The sequence below is a fragment of the Lutjanus erythropterus genome, chromosome 11 (assembly GCF_056507025.1).
Source record: "Lutjanus erythropterus isolate fLutEry1 chromosome 11, fLutEry1.hap2, whole genome shotgun sequence".
Taxonomy (NCBI): Eukaryota; Metazoa; Chordata; class Actinopteri; order Lutjaniformes; family Lutjanidae; genus Lutjanus; species Lutjanus erythropterus.
In genome coordinates, this window is record NC_139327.1 from 11,332,654 (window position 1) to 11,354,269 (window position 21,616).

Genomic DNA, 21,616 nt, shown 5'->3' on the forward strand with positions numbered 1-21,616 from the left:
TTGTTTTAGATTAACCTTGTAACAATTAAAGTTTTCACTTATCCAGTGAAATATTTCAATTATTTACTTTAGTGATCTTTGGTGGTCAGACCTTTCCTTCAGCACCACCAGCAGGTTCACAGCTGCGGTTTCAAGTGTAACAACTATTGGATGTAATTATATTAAATATGGTACTGAATTTCATTACGAACTGTTTGGGGATCCTGTAACTTTTCATTTAGCATGAGTCCTATCACGGAGAATAATTTGTTTTATGACCTGCAAAAGTAATAACATTCCCACCAGTCTGAGTTGTACTTTGTGTTTAGTACAAATTAGAACAGGCCTGCTAACAAGCTAAACTAGGAAGGTGAACATGGTAAACCTGCTAAACACTTTCATGTTTTCATTGTTATCGTGAGCATGATATTGGCAACCACTGACGTCATAGTGGCTCGGTGGTTTGCTCTGTCACCCTACAGCAAGAAGCATCTGGGTTTGATTCCTTTCTGTGTGGATTTTGTACTGTCAGTACTTGACCAAGGCACTGGCTTAAGGCACTGCACAGTGCAGATGTTAGTTGCCCAGCTAACCAATCCTAATTACTTAGTGAGACTGAATCTCACTGTATGTTGTACTCTGTATAATTATATATGTGACAATAAAAGATGACCTTTCACTTTGCCTTTTATTTAGTTGAGCTACAGCTTTGCTAGCATGGCTTTAGACTCTTAGTGCTGTTAAAATTAGCTTCAGAGTCCAACTACTAAGTCAGACTGGTTTAATATCAGTGCTGGAATAAGAACAGGCCCAGTCTCTGAACATTGTCAGGGATGATTTTACAACAGCCTTTGATTAATATGACTAATTTAATGTGTTAATCATTAATTAGTGTGAGAAGTATTAAGAGTGCAAATAAATCAAATCCAATCTCTTGAGCTGCTTCATGAGATCTTTGCTTTTCTTTTACTACATGTCAGATCTTTTCTTTCTGCCTCAAGTGGTTTAAAGCTGTCATGTCTGAGAGTAGGCTGGCTTATTCCTCATTGAGGCGTGCCCAGCTTCTGGCTGCACTCTGGATGGATTTGCAGCAGATAAATAAATAACTAGGCTGGCACCCCTCACTTTGGATCCCCTCTGTTTTGGCAGGCCGTCCACACTGCATTTTCTATCAGGTGTAAACATGTCTGTCAAACGGCACAGCCAGGGGCCCCGGCATTTTGGCATTCATGACGCCACGCGTGCGGCGCTGCCAGCCCTTTCTGTCTGCCCACCTGACCTTGGCCGAGCTTGACATGACTGAGCACACTTAGCTCTACCTTCCACATTTGTAGAGCTCTTCGGGAAGCCAAGTGGGCTTAAGTGGCTGTTAGTGAAACTGACCCTAAGTTGAAGAATGGACCTTGGCTGGCTGTGCCCGCAGCGCTGACGTGGCGGACGGGTAATGGCCATGACATAGCTCTGGCAAAGATAGCCAGGCCAGGCCAGGACACTCACTGCCTGATATCTTCTCATCCTCTCATCTTGCCACCATTACTGTCATCTTCTCCACTGTGAGGAGCCGTGGACATCATCCAAGAGGCCGGGCGGCTCTAAACCACTGATGTACAGACAAGAGTGGAGGAATGAGGTCAGTCTGATAAGAGGAGCCCGCATACTTTGGAGCAGCGTTTCCTTTTCTTAGTTTCATGGTACACAGCTCCTCTAAGAGCCTGTGTTCTCATTGTAGAACCAAGTTTCCGTTACCTATGCAAAGATCTAGCCGATCCAGCTACGGACTATGCATTATTCCAGGGGCATGCTGTCACTCTCCGCTCCATATCCACCATCTCACCTCAGGGAACTGTCACTTTTTCATCAGTTAGTTACTCAGCGTTCATGCAGCCTCCCAGTTATTTCACAGACCCCTCCCTCCTTCCAAAGAAGAGTAGTTTCAAGTAGCTGTCTTTCTCTCTCCCACACTACTGCAGCAGTCTCCTTGTTTGACAGTTTTATCCCTGACACCCCACAACTTGGAAACCACTATTTTACAGACTCTCAATTTGTGTGCGAGTTTGGGGTTTGGGTTGGTTGTCTACTCTTCGTTTGCACCCTCACCATAGTGGCCGTCTTCCACTCTCTCGCCCTTTCTCTTTTTGGTGTGAGATAACAGTCCGGGTTGACGTAGTGAGGGGGTCTCTGCTGACTGCAAAAGCAAACGGCCCGTCCCAAACGCCTCAGGATGTGCTGGAGTCATCAGGATCCATTGTGTGAGCCCGTGAACCAGCCTGTCGTAGCCTAACATGCCCGTGGCCCTCTGCTAGCAACAGAAATCCTTTTTCTACCTCTGTTGTTTGTAAAGCCTGATGGGCTAATGAAGGCCACACTGATGTGTCATTTCTTCCTAACGTGCTTAAGAGCCAAGGCTTTTTTCCCCTTTCTTTTGACAGAACACTCAAGCTTGGTATTCAAGGGTAAAAAGCTGTTCTCCTCTTCCTGCTCCTTTTCTTTTCTTTACCTCCTATTCAGAGACTCAGCTTGCAAAGAAAAGTAATTTCACTCTCTCTGTCCCTGAGAGAATCAACACAGTGAAGTTGCATTGAATTTCTACTGCAACATTTTTTCTTGGCTCTATTTCAGACCCATAACCTGGGGGTAAACATGCAATTAAAATAACAGCAGCCTGCTTTCTCCTCCACTCCTCCTCTCCTTCAGCCGTTAGCAGAAGCAATGTACAACATGGTGACTTGGTTCTCCTAATTGCTTTTGCTTTTAATTGTTAAAGAAAGGCTGTTAATATTCAACCAGCAACCAAACACACTGTCTCACCTTGTTTTTTTTCTTCTTTATTGTTTTTCTCCACTAATATTGTTGTACGTGTCTCCCTCTAATGAGCTTATTTTTGGTGCACAATCCTCACTTTTCCTCACGCGTTAGTGCTGGTGGATGTTTTAATAGATGATTTTCTATGTAATTAGCTTGATGCAATTCCCAAATTTCTAACAAATGCAGCTCATAGTTGATGAGGAGGATATTGATCAAAAGATTCATCATAAATGCAGTCAGCTGGTCTAATTTCCTAAATGGCTTCCGCCTATCCTCTTCCTCCTTCTCTTCTTTGCATTTTTTAAACTTTCAGATGGCTTTCTTTTGCTCCTTCCCCACGAGGAATGAAAAGAAAATATAGGTCAGCTTTTATAGGAGCAATTTGACACATGACACAAGCCATGCGCATCACTCGCTCAAGTCCCGCTTTGTCTGCTCGTCTTTATTTGTCTATAATGAAAGCCACACAGTTATTCGCACACTTTTATTACGCTTCTATAAGTAGCTGGTGGAGACTTGCCGAGTCACGGGTGCCCCCTAATACTCTGAGAACCCTGTGGTGTCTGTCTGCACGGGGCTGATAGTGTGAGACGCCTGGCTAAACTCCACCAAGCCAATCCCTGCTCCAAAGGCCTGCCCAGCTGGCTCGGCTTGGCCTGCACAGGCACAACTCTGTTTCCACTCAGGACAGGAGGGGCTGTGTCTCTGTACCACCAGGGCTACTAAGCCAGTGAGGTAGTAGACACCTATATGCCACTGTGGGTGGATGGCTAGAGAGTCAAGCCCTATTCCAGACCAGGCTAAAACCCCTGCATGGTGGTCAGAAGCAATGAGGGCTCAGCAGAGGCCTGGAGCCAAGTCAGTCATTTTCCGATTATGACCTGAGGAGAGGCTACCTACAGTAGAGACAAAATCCCTCCCCTTCTGGAGTGCCCCATCAGACCTTTCTTTGGAAAAAACATGAGCCGGTGGAGAAAGACTCCTGGTCCTTTTCTCAGCCAAGAAGCGAAAGCACGAGCAAGACCCGTTGGTCATGTGACTACATTCCGATATACGAATATACACAGGCATGTTGCTTCAATGGCTAACGTTAGCTTGTGGAGAAAGAAAGTCAGTATGTCACTTGTGACTTTTGGCTGTGTAGTCCTTCTAATTATGTATCTTCTGTCTTATACTTCTGCGGTCTTGCAAGATTCGCTTTAACCTTGACAAACACCATACGTGTTATTTTCAAACAATTTTCAATTTTAACTTCTTTCCAAATGTTTTCTTACTGTTAGATTAGTCGACTAGTCTAAATTAAAATTGGCGTTTAATCGACAGGGAAATTAGTCACCAGGAACATCCCTACTGAAAACAAAAGCTCTCTGCTGTGAAAATACACACTCTGGAGTTCAGTGACTGCCTACTTTACTGCCTGCCAGACTCCACTAACATGTTGTTTAATTTAAGTGTTATACACATCTATTCCTTCTAAAAGATAATTAATGATCTGTTATGTCTTATAAACAGACACTCTTTCTGCAAACATTCAGCATTAATTTGACCTCTAATTAATGTGATACGGGGAAATAATAACACAATAACACAAGTTATGTGCCAGAATAGACATTTCAAAGGACACTGTGGCTGCAGTGTTGTTGTCAGAGAAGCAAGTGTTTCAACTTGGCACATTTCCTTAATCCCCGATGACATAATATTGTAATTTTATGATTAAATACAGTGAATATATAACAGATTTCTTCTCTAACTACCGTGTTTTTTTCCAAAATAAGGTCCTGTGGTGATCCACCAGAAGGCATGGGACTTTGCCTCTTTTAATCACAAAGACTACTAAGCCGGTGGGGTAGACACCTCTTTGCCAGGATGGGTGGATGGCTGGAGTGTCAAACCCTATTCCAGACCAGGCTAAAACCCCTGCATGGTGGTCAGAAGCAATTAGGACTCAGCAGAAGCCAGCAGCCAAGCCGGTCACGTGCCGATTACGACCTGAGGAGAAGGACCTCCAATTTTAGCGAACTCAGTCCCCATGTGGACTCGACACTCTATCAGGTGTAGTCATCCTGCTCCTGATACAAAATAGTCCATGTGTTGAAAAAGCCTCTGTGGGGGCGGATGCCTTTGTAGAGAGCGCCAGTGTTTGGCGTGTGATGTATATTTGAAGTCGCTGTGGCAGTGGTGCTGATACGCGAGTCAGTAGACGTCAGGCGTCTGTCTGCTGGGTTTCATCTCCTCCTGCTCGGCGCTGCAAAGCAGAGTGTCAGCTGGGGCATTACCATAGGCTGACCTTTGCCGCAGCACTCCCCACTGCACAGCTTTCTGACATTCAGGGGCGCTGTGGGGGAGGCAGGAAGGGGGTGGGCTGATGGCCTGTTGGCTGTTTTTTGCCTGTAGTGTGTTGATGTGTGTGTTCTTATAACAAATGAACTGACAGTTTAGGCTGGTGTTTTTATTTTTTTTCTGCCACATCATTTCACTCTCTTGCCACTGTTTCGCTTTTGAAATCCCAAGCAAAGACACTGTTGTATTTGATATTTAGTTTTCCTCCACCCCAAACCTGCCTGTTGTCAAAGAGATTGCTGTTATCTTTGTGTGAAATCTTGGCACCCTGATAAATGAGAGAGAGCTGGAAATCTTGCCTGCTGACATCAAGGCGCTATGTAACTAAAATCCTTCCAAGGCCGAGGGAAAAGAATAACATATCAGGCCAATTAAAGTTAATGCATGGTGACACGCTGAATCGAGGGCAGGGATTGCTGCCATATGGCGGTCCAGGCTGTAAATCAGAAAGCAGGGGGGAAAGGGAGGAGGATGAGAGGAGTGGGAGGCCAGGCAACAGAAAGGGTGACGCAGCACTGACACCCCCCAAAATCCTCAGATCTGTCTCAAAACTGCAGCTCCGCCACCCACCTTCACTCCTCCCTTCTACCCTTTTCTCCCTTCCTCCCCCCTGCCGCCGTGCCCCTGCAGCACCCCAAGGTGCAACGCTCTCAGGTATCTGTGTAGAACTGGCAGCTTCATTAAGGCTTGTTTTTTCTCCTCTCGCTGGGAGGATTTAAATGAGCTGTCATCCTGACCTTTTTGAGCTCCTGCTTTTTAAAGCAAGTTCAGCCCCCCCCAACCACCCACCACCCCCAAACCCGCCACCCCGTCTTTCTCTCTTTCCACCTTTCTCTCGCGCTTTGTCACTCTTTCCTCCACTTGTCTCTTCTCCCTGCAGGGGGGAAGACACTTTTAAGCCATCACCCTGCGGCAGACAGGCATGCCAAGGTTGTTTTGTGGGTAATTGCCTCTCTCATAGACGCTGTTTGTCTGTGCACACTTGCCGCCCTCTTCTGATGCCACGCAGCAAAAGGGGAGGGCGCGGACTCTGTAGACTTAATTTGCTCCCTGACTGTTCTTCAGTGCTGATTAAGCAAGCATCTGTGGCGTTTTGAATACAGCAGTAAGCCAAGTGGAGCATGGCTAACGTTTTCTTCCCTCTCTATTACATCAGGTTATTGCACAAAGTGGCAGGCATTTATTGGAGCCGCAGCCCTGTTTATTCATTTCTCCTCAGCACAGCCTGAGCTGGCTCCATTGTTTAACGTCCCCAAAATAAAGGCCTCTTTGAGGTCTGGAGGACTGCAGTATCGATCAGAGACTCACTAACTTGTCGGCACCGGGGCCTCTCGAGTGTGTTCTTTTCGAGTGTACAGGAGTCATTAATTTCCTCCGCCATGGTCTGGTGGAGGCGGAGAGGTAAAGGCGCAGGTAGCAGGGTCCAACTAGCTGACTAACATGCAGGGCGAGGCGAGGTGGAGGAGGAGGAGGAGGGACCGAGTCGATTTAAAGCTGCCAGGCCCTCAGGCCCAGTCTGCCCGTTTTACTTCAGCTGTTTGATGTTTAATTGAAGTTGTTATTGGCATCAAATGTCACCTTACCTGATGCTCCAGGTGTGAATCAGTTTCTAATTGAAAGGTAACTATGTCTCCCTCAGCCCTGTGCCTCCGGGGATCGGCCGCAGAGTTCTATTAGTCTGGACCCAGCCTCTGTATCACCACGCACCATGTGCTGCCTCGCAGTTATGTCTGACTGCTGACCTCTCCCCCCCTCTTTTTCTCTCTCTGCAGTGTGAGGAGAAGCGCGTGTCCCATGTTGCATTAGTGTCTGTGTGAAATGCTGGCCTGTCTGCCAGGGCCAGGTGACCTCCCCCTCCAGCTTCTCCCCCACACGCAGATGAACACTGGACTTCAGAAATGTAAGTACTGATCTTGGGACACACATACACACACACACACACACTTTTAACTACCACCACCATCCCACACAACAAACCAAGCTGTTACAATCCTGCTGCCCGGCCCCGCGTCAGATGCCCATGCCAACCCTGGCCTGGTTCTTCTTCTGCAGCTTTGTGTTAAAACCAGAACGAGAGAGTGAGAATATTTTTGTGCTCCAGGACCATAGATCTGTCTTCAAGGGAAATTAGGATGAACTGCGCCATTAATTTGCTGATGAACAGTGAACTGTCCCCCCTCCCTCCCTCCCTCATCGCCCCTGAAGATCTGTCTGCCACAAGAGTGCCGTCCTGTGTGCGCGTAAGACAGCGCTGTCACCACATTCACATGTTAGATTTGACCGTCTCGGTTCCTTGTCACCATCAGGAGGAGTCGCTCACTGTCAGACTCTGAGACAGATTGCGGCTGAGTGATTTTGCCCTGATGATCTCGTAATGTGAGTGAATTTAAGACGCAATCTGCTGCCCCGGTTTTAATGGCAGACTAGTCCGAGCTGGCCCAGTTAATTCAATGTGTTTGAATTTCACAACTCCAACTGCTGACAAACTTGGACTCTTTACGGCGTGAGGGTGCAGCAGCACAAATGGAGAGAGTCGAAGTCAGCAATCAGTCAGTGAGAGCTGAGGCAGGATTTGGAACTGACTAGAGAGATTAATGTAAGACAAATTAATGAACAGAAATGATAGCAATAAGGCTTTCTGTTATACTGTGTCTCTTCACCTTAAACACAATTTGAACTGACATTTCACTGTTTTTAAAAGTGTTAATGAGCATTTATCACTTTTTAAATAATGTACATTCACATCCTGTAATAATGTGTGATCCCAATTAGAGTCTGACTGTTGCTGGATTTTTGGGGCTGATGCCAATAAAGATATTAGGGTGCAAAAAGAAATCCAGTATCAGTATTTCAGGTGATATTGCAGTGATCCCTCACATGTGATCATTACACACTTGGGACAAAGACATGTATTAGAGGCAGGATATTTTAAACTTTATTTCCCAAAATGACATCAGGGCAATGACTCAGTAAACTGTCACTGGTATTATTACTAATTATTGATAACTATAAATAATTATACCAATACATAATTAGATAATTATATAAACAATAAAAGTAAAACACTGCATTATGTTCTGTAAAAAAAATAACACCAATACCAATATAAAATAATATATCTACTTGAGTATTAATTGGATTTAATGCTAATGATTCTCCTTGTCAGTTTTGGTTCTTAAAGGTATAATCTGTAGAATTTGTCTGAGCTGTTTGTAAACACACCAGAATGATAGTTGATTGTTGAGTCTCATTCCCAGGACATGATGTATCGACAGTTTGGGTTGGTAAAGCATTGGGCAGAGTCCCACCTCACACTTCTAGTGGGTCATATGTGACAATTGACAGGGATTGTGTTTATATGAGTCTATATATTGTCTTCTAGGAAAATGATGCATATTATACTGTTTAAGAATTATCTATTTAGATTCTTTAAGTTCCTGCATTCTTCACAGTAGAGTTCGTGAACTACTAATTACCATTGATATATTACACCAGCAGAAATGCTAAGCTGATCTTAGTAACAATAGCAACAGTGGTCTCTATTCTGGTTTGTTGAATATGTTGGGTGTTAGACTACTTTACTGTAATAATCGAGAGTATCCCAGCCCTGTAAAGAATTTTGTAGCATAGCATTTCCTAAATTGATTGATTGTAACAATACACAAGTTGTGGCATTCACTGACTGTTCAAGCAACTTAGCAACAGCTGATTAGGTTAACTGAGAATAATGCAGGACTCAGAATTTAATAAGAGAAATGCATTAGGAGACAGGAAGGTATACGTGCATTAAACTCTGATGTCTATAGGTGCAGACCGATAGTCAGGTCGATAGTCTTCAGGTGTTTGCAGCCCACAGTTTAATTTGACAGTAGCACAAGTGAACTTTGTGTTGGAAGAAAAATCAGAATTAAAATTTCGTAAGTATTCCTTTTGAATGGTAATTTTGGAAGTCAATTCTTATTTGGAATTGGTTCACGATGCCCAACCCTACCAAGCTGTGATAGGCTGATATATCTGTCTGGTTCTAGTCTCAATTATGCCTGTACACAGTCTTGCCTGCATAGACTGTACCATCAGCTTCTTTGTCTCTCCTACAGTGAGCTTTTTTGCTATACCCAGAAGATCAATCACTTTCCAGACATTGATTATAACCCCTCTAGTTGGTCAGCCTTATTTATTCGATCAGAAAAAATCTACGTTTCCTTCTTCCCCTGCTAGTTTCTCTGAGTGGAAACTCAGCCCCAGCTTGACCCATTTCTTTTCTTTTTTTTTTTTTTTTTTGTTGTAAAATGCTCCAGCTCATCAAGACTGTAATTTCAGAATCACAGTAATCAGCCAACCCCCAGGAGATCAGCAAGCGTGAGGGAGTCTGCTAAGTGCCAACGTCTGTTGCCTCACTCAGGCAGGCTTGTGACATGGTGCAGCCATCAGCTACACTGTTTCTCTGCTCTTCCTTTATGTGACACACTAAGGCACATCAGAGCACGGGGCGCAACTGGAGTTCAATTTGTTTTTCTGCCCAACGCTGTAATCCATTTTGGTGATGGAGCATGCTTCTCGCAGCGCGGCCAGTCATAGAGGTGTAATTTCAATCTTTTTTTTTTTCCCTACTCGTCGTTCTCTTATAATGCTTTTCCTTTTCATCTGCTCTTCAAAGTATCATTAACAGACACGATGTTACATCAAAAGCTGTGGAGCTGTTTTTCATTTAGACTAAATCATTTTTATCCAAGTGCCATAAAAAAGTGAAGCAAAAAGATTCTATCTACCATCCAGCCTCTTTAGATCACCTTCTGCATGTCTGCAGTTTGTGTTTTGTGTTCGCTGCACGCTGTCACACACAGCCAGAACCAGAACTCAACCCTCAAGTAACACTCCTCCGTCTCCCTCCTGGCTGTCCACAGGACTCGTTGTCTCTGCAGAGCCCTGCCGTTCATCCAGCATGGAAACATTTGACAGCTTAACTCCATGAGAGATGTGCTTGACTGCTTCTAGGTGAAATTCATAGACTAGTTGTCCCGTGAAATCTTTATTCAATACACTGACAAGTTCCCAAAGAGAAAAAAAAGGCTCAGATGGAGAGTTAACATAATTAGTTCCAATTTGTGTTCCCATTTGCCATCTTTGTGCACCAGCCTCGCAGCTACTCAGTCTTGTGTTACAGAATCTCATCTTTGACACTTTCCCCTCCCTCTGTTTTCACTGAGAACTCCGGATCACCAGGCCCGCCACGCTCTGCGACCTCTCCCGCGGGTGGATCTGTGCATGGGAGAGTCATTTAAAGTTACGAGCTTGCAGGTTGCTGTCAGAGGCAAGGCCAGAGCAGCTGCTCTATTTATCATCAGGGAGTGACTGTTAACAGATGATGGCTGTGAAATGTAAAGGCTGTCGGAGGAGGACTAGATCAGGTACGTAAAGAGACAGTGGGTCAGGAAGAAAACGGCTCATGCTCCAGGCAGGATGACTCAAGTATCACGAAGTGGCCCTTGGTCCTCGGTTCTTTGAGGCAGAACAAACAGTGAGTACAGCTGGGCTGATTTTCACATCTCAGTCCCTACTGAGATCAAAAGCAACCATCTTCTCTTCCTCTCCTTAGAATATTTTTCACTTTTCAAAGGTCTATCAGCATGGGATGCTCTGCTCAAATGTCTGTAAAAACGTAAGGAGGTGGCATCATGTGGGAAAGCGGATTCACATGTCTAATTTGACGCCGAAGCTTCAGACCTAATTTCCTGCTCTTGTGTGAAAATTGCAATTTACAGCAGCATGAGCCCCTGCCCCCTGCTGCTTAAACCTTGTTCAATAAAAACAGTAGTTTGAATAAAAGAAACCCTAATTAGTGCCTGCTGACTGTGCACTTGTGTTCCAGCTAGCTAGCTAGCAGCGGGGTAATTAACGCATGGCCAGACTGGCCTCTTTCCCCTGTTCCCTCCCTGGGAACGTGCTTAGCTGGAGATCTGAGAGATGATATGCTCGCAGCCGCCTACAAACTTCACTCATATCCTCATTAACCCTCCCTTGATGCTTTAAGCTCTTCAACTAATCCAGGTTTCAGGTTAAGGTTGAAATGCTAATAAGCTACACATAATCAACAGCTGCCAGCACCCTTAAACAGACGTAAACAGCAAGAGGTCGATTTTATCCACTGTTAGGGGGAAACTACTCTAAACCATAATTTACCGATTTCATTACACATTTTACAGCAGTTCTTTTAAACTCCTTATTCTGATTTGCCTTTTTTTTATCCCAAAATGCCTGCCTAAGCTTTGTTAACAATGTATAATCCCTTTTCCAATTTAATGGATTGGTCAGTTTCCAGACATTGACATTGCTCTCTTTGCTACTTGCCTGAGTCTTACAACTTAAGTATAAAACTCATTACACAAGTGCCAGTGGCAAAGAAATAACAGTGTACACGGTTACATGCTCGATGGCTGTTTTCTTGCAATATTTCTCAATTTAAAAGGAAGTGAAAGTCACAGTTTCCCTCTAAATTAAAAACTGCACATTGTTTAATTTCCCTAAATAACAATATAAAACTATATACACATTTATATTAATGTATCATTCATTTCAGCTATTATATTGAATTTATACATCTCATTATTTAGAATGTCCACAGTTATGGATTTTCTGCTAAACAAAGCCTGATCCATATTAAGACCTTTGAGTCACTGGGACATTCATTTGGGTCTATCATGTGAACAGTTTGTGAAAACAGGACTTAACTATTACAGTCTGACCACAATTAGAAACCTATACAGAAACCAAAAGTTTTTGTTGTCATTACATTAGATGGTGGGCTACTGCTGCCTCAATCTGTTTGTTTGTTCATGTTATTATGCGACTTAGGTGTTTTAAAAGTTTATTTCAGATTCACCAAAGTTCTACAACAACACAAACAAACTAACAGATCAAGGTAGCAGTAGACCCACAACTCCTGTGTTATTACTGATTTCACTAATGGAGTGTGGTTGTGTGAAAGACCGATATTTGGCTTATGTAATGTCAGTTTCCCATGAGGAAAGGCAAAAGATAAAGCACTTAAAAATTCTAAAGATAGCGTATAGTTAAACAGATATTGATTTTTTTTTTTTTTTTCAGATGGGCCTGTTTAAATGGCTAAAATTCACTTTGCTGCTGAACCACAGCAGTACATTTCTTAGCTTCCGTGACAGCACTCCTGCTGCTTTTCCAAACAGGGGTGTTTTGACCGCCATCTATTCTAAGTAATACACTGACATGGATAAGTACTTTGTACAACCCCACTTCAAATAAGCAGTCCCTTAAGTGTGACTGTTTTGATCAACCAGTCTTGCATGCTTGTATTAATAACCCCCACTTCAGCCTTTTCATGTTGCCTCAGCATGAACGCTTATATCCCCACACAGCTCATCTGCACCTCTCTGAGCACACAGCAAACCCTGAAAGATGATGTTACATCTACAGTTAATGTGGTCTTTAACATTCATTCACGCGGTCCACAATCCTGGTTTCATCCAGAAGATCTTATTCTCGTGAAATGATGAAAGATGTTTTATTCATCGCAACAGCTGATGGTACTCTCTTCCCACCTACTTACAACCCTTTCTACTGCTACATTGACATGAGGTTGCAGACCAAGGAGGCTGTGCCAGAATCTCACACTCTCTAAATATATCTTGAATACTGACAGCAAACAAGTTGCATTTATCAAAGTGTAGTTAGTGTTTGAAATGGTATGTAAAATACTAAATGTAACCACTGATAGCCTCAAAACTGTTTATCAGTCAAACTGCTTTTGTATTTATTTAGTCTGCCTTAAGGTTGTTAAAAGTGTCAATACTTAAGTACTTTTTCAGTATCTGTTAATTTTTCTCTATTCTTTATGTAGTGTGACATTTATCTGTGCTATGAGTCGCACACTGTTTACTTCCTGTCAGTGTTACAGTAATATTACCATTGCCAACAGACTTAGACTTTCACAGTCAGCCTAATTATTTTTAGTGTTTTAGAACATTTTGATAATCTCCTGTGTTTTACATAATTGTTAGCAACATTAGCTAGTTAGCGAGCATTGTCATTCATTGAAACTTGATAGAAACAAAATAAAACAAACTAAAATCTCTTGGCTCATCTTTCCACTGCTCCAACAATCACCAACTCTTGTTTGGTTGAAATAAATCCTCAATTCACTGTGTTCATTCTTTGTGCTGTACACGCCGTTTCTCCCAGCTGCTTCTCTGATGTCCAAGTGATATTTTCACACCTAACATGGTGAATTAATGATTTATTTTGACCAAACCAGAGTTGGTGATTGTTGGAGCAGTGGAAAGACTAACAAAGACGTTTTTGATGAGCTATATTTTGTTTCTGCCGAGTTTGAGTGAAGATGATGATGTTAGCTAGCTAGATAATTTTGCTAACAGTGGCTAAGACACTGAGATTATTATCAAAATGATCAAAAACACAATGGACAAAACGAAAAGTAAATACCATTAACATTACACACAAAATTAACTGTGAAAAGTGAAGTAACTGACTTAAGAATGAAGAATCACTAAGTTTGTAGGGAAAAGTAATAGATTACTATAATACTATAGGGCTTACAGGAAGTAAACAGATGTGCCACTCGTAACCTTGATGTACATGTACATGTTCAGTGACTTTTTCCATCAGTTAAGTAAAAAAAAAGAAAAGAAATCCTATTTTATGTGCCTACAGCCCAGAATTGTTTTTTCTGTTTGCATTGATATCAAAAGATGAATCAAGAATCATATGTTTTTATACTAGTGTTGTATCATGACAACTGTAGTCTGCCTATGTCACTATACGAAACATCATTTCTAACAGGGTCATTAATCATCACCTGTGTTTGACAGGTGAAGTCCATCCTCAGCATGTCTGTGAGCTGGTGTGTAAGTGTTCATTTATCTGTGTTTGCTTACCCTGGCATTTATTCAGCGACAGACATTAGGCCTCAGTGATGGCGGGTGTCGAGCTCCGGCTCCTTGGCCCAGACCCCTGCATTAATGAGGCTGCCATCAGCAGGCTGAACACTTAGTCACAGCAGCCCCCTGTGTGCCGCCCCATACCGGCCCCGCACATCGCTGCCCATTGTTTCCTGTTCACAAATAAAGCGGGAATTAATTAGCCAGTTGGCACAACTCTTGGTGCCGCCGTGTCACTGCTCGCAGTTCAGCTCTGTGCCTCATCCCTCAAGCCCAGTCTGTCTGCTGTGAGACGGAGCATAATGGCCACGGCCGCATGAAACCACAGACCTCTGCCAGCAATTCAGACATTTCAAATTACTGCTCTCTCAACAACAGAGAGAAGCAGCCTGTGTGCTGTAATGACGACATCTCATTTTACCTGAACTGAAAAGACCCCTCCTAAAAAACAATGAAGGGGTAAATTACAAGGAGAGTTCAAATTATTTGAAATGGAGTTGTGTGAGATAGTTATTCAGTGCGTTACCTATAGTAAAAATACTCACCTAAAAAAAAGTAATATCAGTTTAAGTGAATGCTCTATTAAAAATATTTGGATTGTTTTACTTTGTCGTTAGATAGCCTTTTCTAATGGGAAACCCTCATTATAAAAGCCAAATATTGCTCTCTCCAAACAAACCAAACTCCACTGGTAAATCAGTAATTTTACCTCTCAGAACAGGAGTTGCAGGTCTTATGCTACTCTGATCTGTTTGGATTCACCGAAGTCACGCAAACAAACTATCCTTTTAAAATACCTAAATCACACAGTAACTAAAAAAAATAACAGATTGAGGCAGTGGTAAAACAGCAACTCCTGTGTTCTGCAAGGTGAAATTACTGATTTTGCCTAAGGAGGCTGGTTGGTTTGAAGAAAGCAATATTTAGCTTATATAACAGTAGTTTCCTGCCAGAAAAGGCTGTCTCAAGGCAAAATAAAGTGTTGAAAATATTCTATATTAAGCGTGCACTTGTACTGATATAGGTCTTTTTGTTTTTTAGGTGGACCTTAATTCAGTGGCTAAAATTGCTTTTGTTGCTGACTCCACCTTCAGAAGTACATTGCTTAGTTTCCGTGCTGGTGGTTCTCCTAACAGGGAGCTGGCATGTACTGACTAAAAACACTGCTTCAAATAATCCAAACTATCTCTTTAAATGTAGCTCAGTGACTAGTCAGACCAGTGATCCTTCCCACAGATCAGCTCCTCTCATGTCCATCAGTCCAAAAGCTGTGGTGTAAGTAGGTCAGAGCGGCGGGGCTGTGGTGACGGGGACGGTGAGACAGCGGAAAGCAGGGAGAAGAGCCTGTCATTCTATGAAACGATTACCACTGACTTTTATTTTGTTAGTGAGGAAGAGAAGTGGAAGTGAGCACACACTGTGTGAAAATGAAACATGCAATCACATCCAGCAGACTGAAAGCAGGCACATTACATACAAGACACTGACATATTAGACAACACCTGCGTGATCCTGCCGCACGTTTCAAACAGGCTCATAAATGAAACACACCCCCGTGCTCATACATGCACAAACACATAATCATGTTCACATTGTCACTTCGGCATTGTTAAATTTAGCCACGGTGCTTAGCAGGTGTAACAAATGTCTGCGAGCCGAGGCCTGGGAGGTGTTCCCGCAGATCAGAGACGCTGCTGCTGTGTCTGATTACTTGTCTGCTGTCATGGAGCTCTGCTCTCTGCGTCTTTCTCTTTCTTTCCTTCCCCCCCAAAGCAGCCACGGGGGACCATCACTGCCTTGCTTATTCTTTGTTTAGTTTGTGATTCGGTAGCAAGCGGCGCAGCCCCCACCCCCCTCCCCTCAAGATGCATTCTTATTGTTTTCCGGATGCTGCGTCAATTAAGGGCCACTAAAAGCTCCTGGCCTCAAAGTCGCAGACGCCACCACAAAATTGGATTTTAGACTGGGAATGTGTCGGCCGCAATAATTCAGCTGAGGATGAGATTGGAAATCTCTTTGTCCTCATGAGATGGAGAAAAACAGCGAGGTGTGGAATATGAGAGTGCTGTCAAAATCAGGTTCCTCTCAGCTGCTCAGATTACAACTGATGTGCTCTTTTGTGCCATGTACACTTCTACTTCATACTTCTACCCCAGAAAAAAATTGTTTCATAGACTTAGTTTCTATATTCTGGTGACTTTGAAAAAATAAGAATAACAAAAAGTGCACATTTTTTGGCAAACAGATGCCCACAGATGGCCTATAACTGACTTCTATTAGCTTTGAAACTCAATGGGACCACATAATTTAGTTATACCTAGTCCAATTTCAATTTTGATTACACAGAAAATGAATATTTTACAAGTGTATTTCTAAGGGCATGTTAGTTAGACTGCTCTGACTGAAAAATGTTCCCCTTTACTTTAAAACTTTCCATAAAAACAAGAAATCTTTCCAGGAAGTCCTTAATTTGCTTGAGAACTTCTTTCTCTTCTCTCTTCTTTTAATTTTAATGGATTTTCTTTCACTTTCCCACTCACTGACTAGTACATGGTACAAGCATGGATATATATTAAAGGGATAGTTTAGATTATTTAAAGTGGGATTGTAAAAGGTACTTATTGATAGTCAGTGCATTAGCTACCACCACACTCCCAGTATGGAGAAGCAGAGAGGAGTACCAGTGTAGGAAGCTAAGCAATGACCTGCTGTGGACAGGGTCAACAACAAAAGATATTTTAGTCACTTAAAAATAAGGTCAACCTAAAAAAAATCAATATCCCTGTACCTGTGTCTAAATTATTGTTGTAAAATGCGGAAGTCACACAATAAGACAAAGACATATCAAGGCAACAGCAGACCAGCAACTCCCGTGTTCTGTGTGGTAAAATTACTGATTTCCCAGATGGAGTTTGGGTTTTTTCGGAGAGCACAATATTTGCCTTTTTTAACAGTGATTTGCTGGTAGAAAACACTGACTGATGGCAAAGTTAAGTGGTGATCATATTCTAAATATAGCGTACACTTAAATTTTTTTAGGTGGCTAAAGTTCATTTTGCTACTTACACTGTCCAGAGAGGCTCAGCTTAGCTTCCATGCTGGTGTCCCTCTCTCCCTCGCCAAACAGGTGGTGTGCTGGCCAGCGTCTACTGTTAGCTACGGTAGTAGTTATGCACTGACTATCGATAAGGACCTCATACAACCCCACTTCAAATGATCCACACTACCCCTTTAAGGATACAGGGGGTGCGAGCAGCTCTTCCACATCACAAAACAACATTTGGTGTAGCTGTATTGTTGTCCCTTTGGTAACAGTAGACTCTGAGTTTTGGGGTTTGTACACGCTGCACAAAAGTTGTGAAAACTGGTCATTAATCAGGAGAAATATGGGAGAATCGTGACCCTGGGAAGAAACCAGGACAGGGTAATAAAAAATGTGAGTTTCCTGGGAAAACTGGAAGGGTTGACAAGTATGTTCTACCTGGATTAAGTTGTGTGTCTCATTGTGCTTCTTCTCCCACGCTCTCTGTCCCCCTAATTCCATCACTTCTTGCTCGTTTCTTTCTCACCTCTAACCTGTCCTTTCCTCCACCCCAGGGGACACCACACAAAGGATGAGATCCACTCCGTTTCCAACCCCTGCAGAATTGGACGCATATGCTAAGAAAGTTGCCAACAACCCCCTCACCATCAAGATCTTCCCCAATAGCGTCAAGGTCCCTCAGCGAAACCACGTGCGCCGGACGGTCAACGGGCTGGATACGTCAGGCCAGCGCTACAGCCCTTATCCTTCCTCTCAGGCCAGTGCCAAGACCGGCCTCCTCGCCATCGTCAAGGTGCCCACAGTCAAAGGCATCCTCAAAGATTTCGACGGCAGCCGGGCTCGCTTGCACCCTGAAGTCATCATGAACCCTCCCGCCGGACCCTACCAAGTGGCTTCAACCAGCACTTTAAACCACCACCCACCTCTGCCGAACCTGCCGCGGCTCCCGCAGAGCTTACCCCTCCAACCGCAGGACCCGCCTCAGACTCTACAGATGCCCCTCCCTCAGCAGCAGGGCCACAACCAGAGCCTCAGACACCATCCCCCGATGGCCCCGCACCCTCAGGGCCCACCCAGACTCCAGACTCTGTCTCAGCACCCAGCCCTTGGCCACCCACAGGGGCCCCCTACCGTCATGCTTCAACAGCAGCACCTCCAGCAGCAGCCGCCACCTGGCCTGCAGGGGAGCAGGAAGCTGCCAGATGGCGACGCTCCGCCTAACGTTACCGTCTCTACCTCAACCATTCCACTCTCCATGGCTGCCGGGCTGCACCAGGGCCGCCAGGCCGACCTGAGCACCATCGTGCATCAGATCAACCAGTTCTGCCAAGCTCGGGCCCAAGGCGCAGGAGCCACCTCCATGTGCGAGGGCCAGATCGCCAACCCCAGCCCCATCAGTCGTAACCTGCTCATCAGCGCCTGCTCCAGGGTGTCCATGCACAGCAACCCCACCACCCCCGGCTTCCCCCCGCCCAACTGCATCATTGGCCCTCAAGAAAAAGCCACAGCCCTGGTGGGGGCTCACCCACCCCAGAGCATGGCTGCTATGAACCACTTGCCTTCCAACCACACTGATCTCAAGCAGCAGCAGCACCACCTGCAGCATCTGCATCCGCCACAGAATCAGCAGCAACAACAGCTCCAACACAACGTGCAGCATCAGAAGATGCGCTCCTGGAATCAGCACCAGTTGGCTCACGTACCCCACCTTCAGAACGGTGGGACCCACCTCTGCAAGCAGCCTTCCAGGGACCCCGCCTTCCATTTTAAGGGCATGGGCTACCCTGCAGAGGTGTGTGTGGGTCAGCCTTACACACTGAAACCTCCCGTGGAAAGGCCCACCCCCTCTCCCCCTGTCAACAACAACGGCATGCCCGGCCCCATGGCCCACTACACTAACGGTCACTACTTCCAGTCTCACATTTGGAACAGCAGCATCCTCCCCACACCCAATAGTGACAGCTCCGGCTCTCAGGACATAGCCATCCCATTCCACGGAGCGGGCCCCGGGGGATGCACCACGCTGGACTGTGGGCCCCCTGGGGCTCCCCATTACAGGCTAGGAACGAGCTCCTCCACCTCCTCTTCCTCCGCCCAGACTAATCTGATGCAAACAGCAGATTACTTGGGTGGGGACTTCCAGACGCCCTATTTCCGCGATCAGAATCTAGGGTTGATGGGCAAGATGCACAGGCCTCCTCTGAGCAGGGTAGGTCCGGAGGTTGGGGACGGCAGAACGGCTCTCATCCAGCACCCAGGGTACAGATAAGCTATGGCCTTGTCTACACAACAGTTATCAAAAGCCCTTTGTTTAGTCTTAAGAAAGGAAACACATGAATAAAACTAAATTGATAACTTAAACAAATGACCGCTAATGTTAAAGAGGGTAAATTAATATATTTAATGAAGAACAGTAGTTATTTTTCTTTTTTTAAAAAATAAATCTTGCAAGTGATCAATTGCTGTTTTTATTTTTTGTTAATGAGTGCTTTTACCTGGCACTTTAGGGAACTTTTTTCATGTGTGTGCGTATACACATCTGTACTGTACGTGTGTGTCATTTTCACCTTCTTCCTCTACTGTAATATCTGTGTGCCTGGATCTCAACAGATCCTGTGTTATTTCTACTTCAGAAATATCGGTTAAGTTTTCTTATGCATGTAAGAAAGAAGAAAAATAGATCCCTCACTGAAAAATAGTAACATCTGCTCATGGATGTGTTTTTTTTTACAAGGTCATGTCAGGAATTTATGGCTCCGACTAGTTTACTAAAGTTCATTTTGGTGTTAATGCTCAAATCTCACAGTATCTTCAAGATTAAACACAATCATGTGAGGACAGAAGAGAGTAAGGATCTTGTGTCAGTGCAAAGCCATCAGACGCTGCAGACTACAAAGTACAGCTGGAAAAACTTGCTGTATGCACATGTACACAGAGGTTTTATTCTGTTTTTTTTAATGTAATTATTTATTTGTATAGTAGGACTATTCAAGATTGATTCCTCTCTGTCAGTTAAGCATGTAATCAGGTTGTTTGTACATAGTAAACATCCAGCAGGGAGCAGATATGTTAAAAAAGATGACGCTCTGTCCTGCTGAAAATGCTGCAATGAATTCAGGTGTTAAAAAAAAAGACTTTTTGTCAATGCCAGGAAGGTTTGGCAATAAGATTGTGAAACGTTTAGCGCAGAAAAAGTCATGAAAGATTAACTCTCATACCTTAAAAATGGCCAAAGTCAGGTTAACAAGGACACACTGTTATGAAGATGTGCCATTTTACGTTTGTTTCCTTTTCAAATAGTTTTTGTTACCATGACAAATGTATTACTTGAATGTTGAGATTATTTGTTTTGCAGGTGTTGAGGGGGATAGTTAGTGACGAGGACAAAACTCTGGAGTAGAAGAAATAATAGTGTTACTAATGTCACGTAGAATCGAACTACGAGCCTAACCAGAGTTTGATCCCGACAGCAGGAACTTAAGTGAATTAAGTTGTGTGTAGTTGCTACTGATTCTGATGTGAAGTCTGCTTGAAAAAGACCAAATTGATCACTTGCAAGATCACGAAACTGACTTTTGAGTTTAAAGTGAAACAGCAAATGCATTGTTTATTTTATTGTACACTGGCTTACCTACTAGACTACTGTAACTTTAAAGTTTAATGATTGTGTGTGCGAGTGTTGCCTGCTGATGTGAGTAGAGTTAAGGGTGAGAGTGTGTGTGAGAGTGTATGTGAGAGAGTGTGTGCGTGTATAAACACAATGACGCCCATGTTTTGTTCACCTAAACTCCCTAACAGCCCTTAAAAAGCCTTAAGTGTTTGGTCCTTGGACTTCCCTTGAAAATGAGCATGGTTTTAATGAAAACCCCAAATAATAAGGAGAAAGAAGACGGTAAGGAAACACAGAAACAGCAATTATTGGTTTCTCTTTTTTTCTAGTCTTTTTTTATTTTAATGAAGTTTTGTTGAATAGACAGAGCAATTCCTTAGAGATTCTTTATTATGGAAAGCAAGAAAAGGAGTAATATTTTGTAATTATATATTTTAGCAATGTGTAGTTACTGAGCTGTAACCTTTTTTTCCAAGTTTCAAAGCTTCAGTTTGCAGTTGTGACTATTTATAATACTTGATTTGCTTGTTATTTAAATTTTATTTTCTTCTTTGTTTTCTTGTACTATTGCTGTGAAATGGAAGAAGGTCCATAAGCCTTTCTTTTATGTCATTCTGTACGACAGATAAGAGGCAAGAGCGTGAGAGTTGTGCTACTCTTTTTGTAATATTGTAATAATAAAATAAAGTTCTAATTTATGCTTTGAGAAGTGTCCGAACTGGTGTTTGTATCTGTGACATAACAAACTCTCTTACAACAAGTGTGCAGTTTTCTCTCGCTCCCTTAAAGAGACAGTACACCCTCAAATCAAAAATACATGTTATTCGTCTTACCTGTAGCGTTATTTATCCGTCTAGATAGTTTTGGTGTGATTGCAAAGTTGTGGAGATATAAGTCATAGAGATGTCT

At 43.5% G+C, this 21,616-nt stretch overlaps 1 protein-coding gene across 4 annotated transcripts in view; it reads left to right on the forward strand.

Annotated features, from left to right (window-relative positions):
* Positions 1-21,416, forward strand: part of fam222ba (family with sequence similarity 222 member Ba) — a 51,115-nt gene extending 29,699 nt beyond the window's left edge. For all 4 annotated transcript variants that reach the window (XM_084730786.1, XM_084730785.1, XM_084730788.1 and 1 more), the window contains exons 2-3: positions 6,897-7,024; positions 17,652-21,416. In XM_084730786.1, the coding sequence (XP_084586912.1) occupies positions 6,943-7,024; positions 17,652-19,366 (1,797 nt within the window). In that variant the 5' untranslated portion in view covers positions 6,897-6,942 and the 3' untranslated portion in view covers positions 19,367-21,416. The remainder of the gene's footprint in view (positions 1-6,896; positions 7,025-17,651) is intronic.
* The last annotated feature ends 200 nt before the right edge of the window (positions 21,417-21,616 follow it).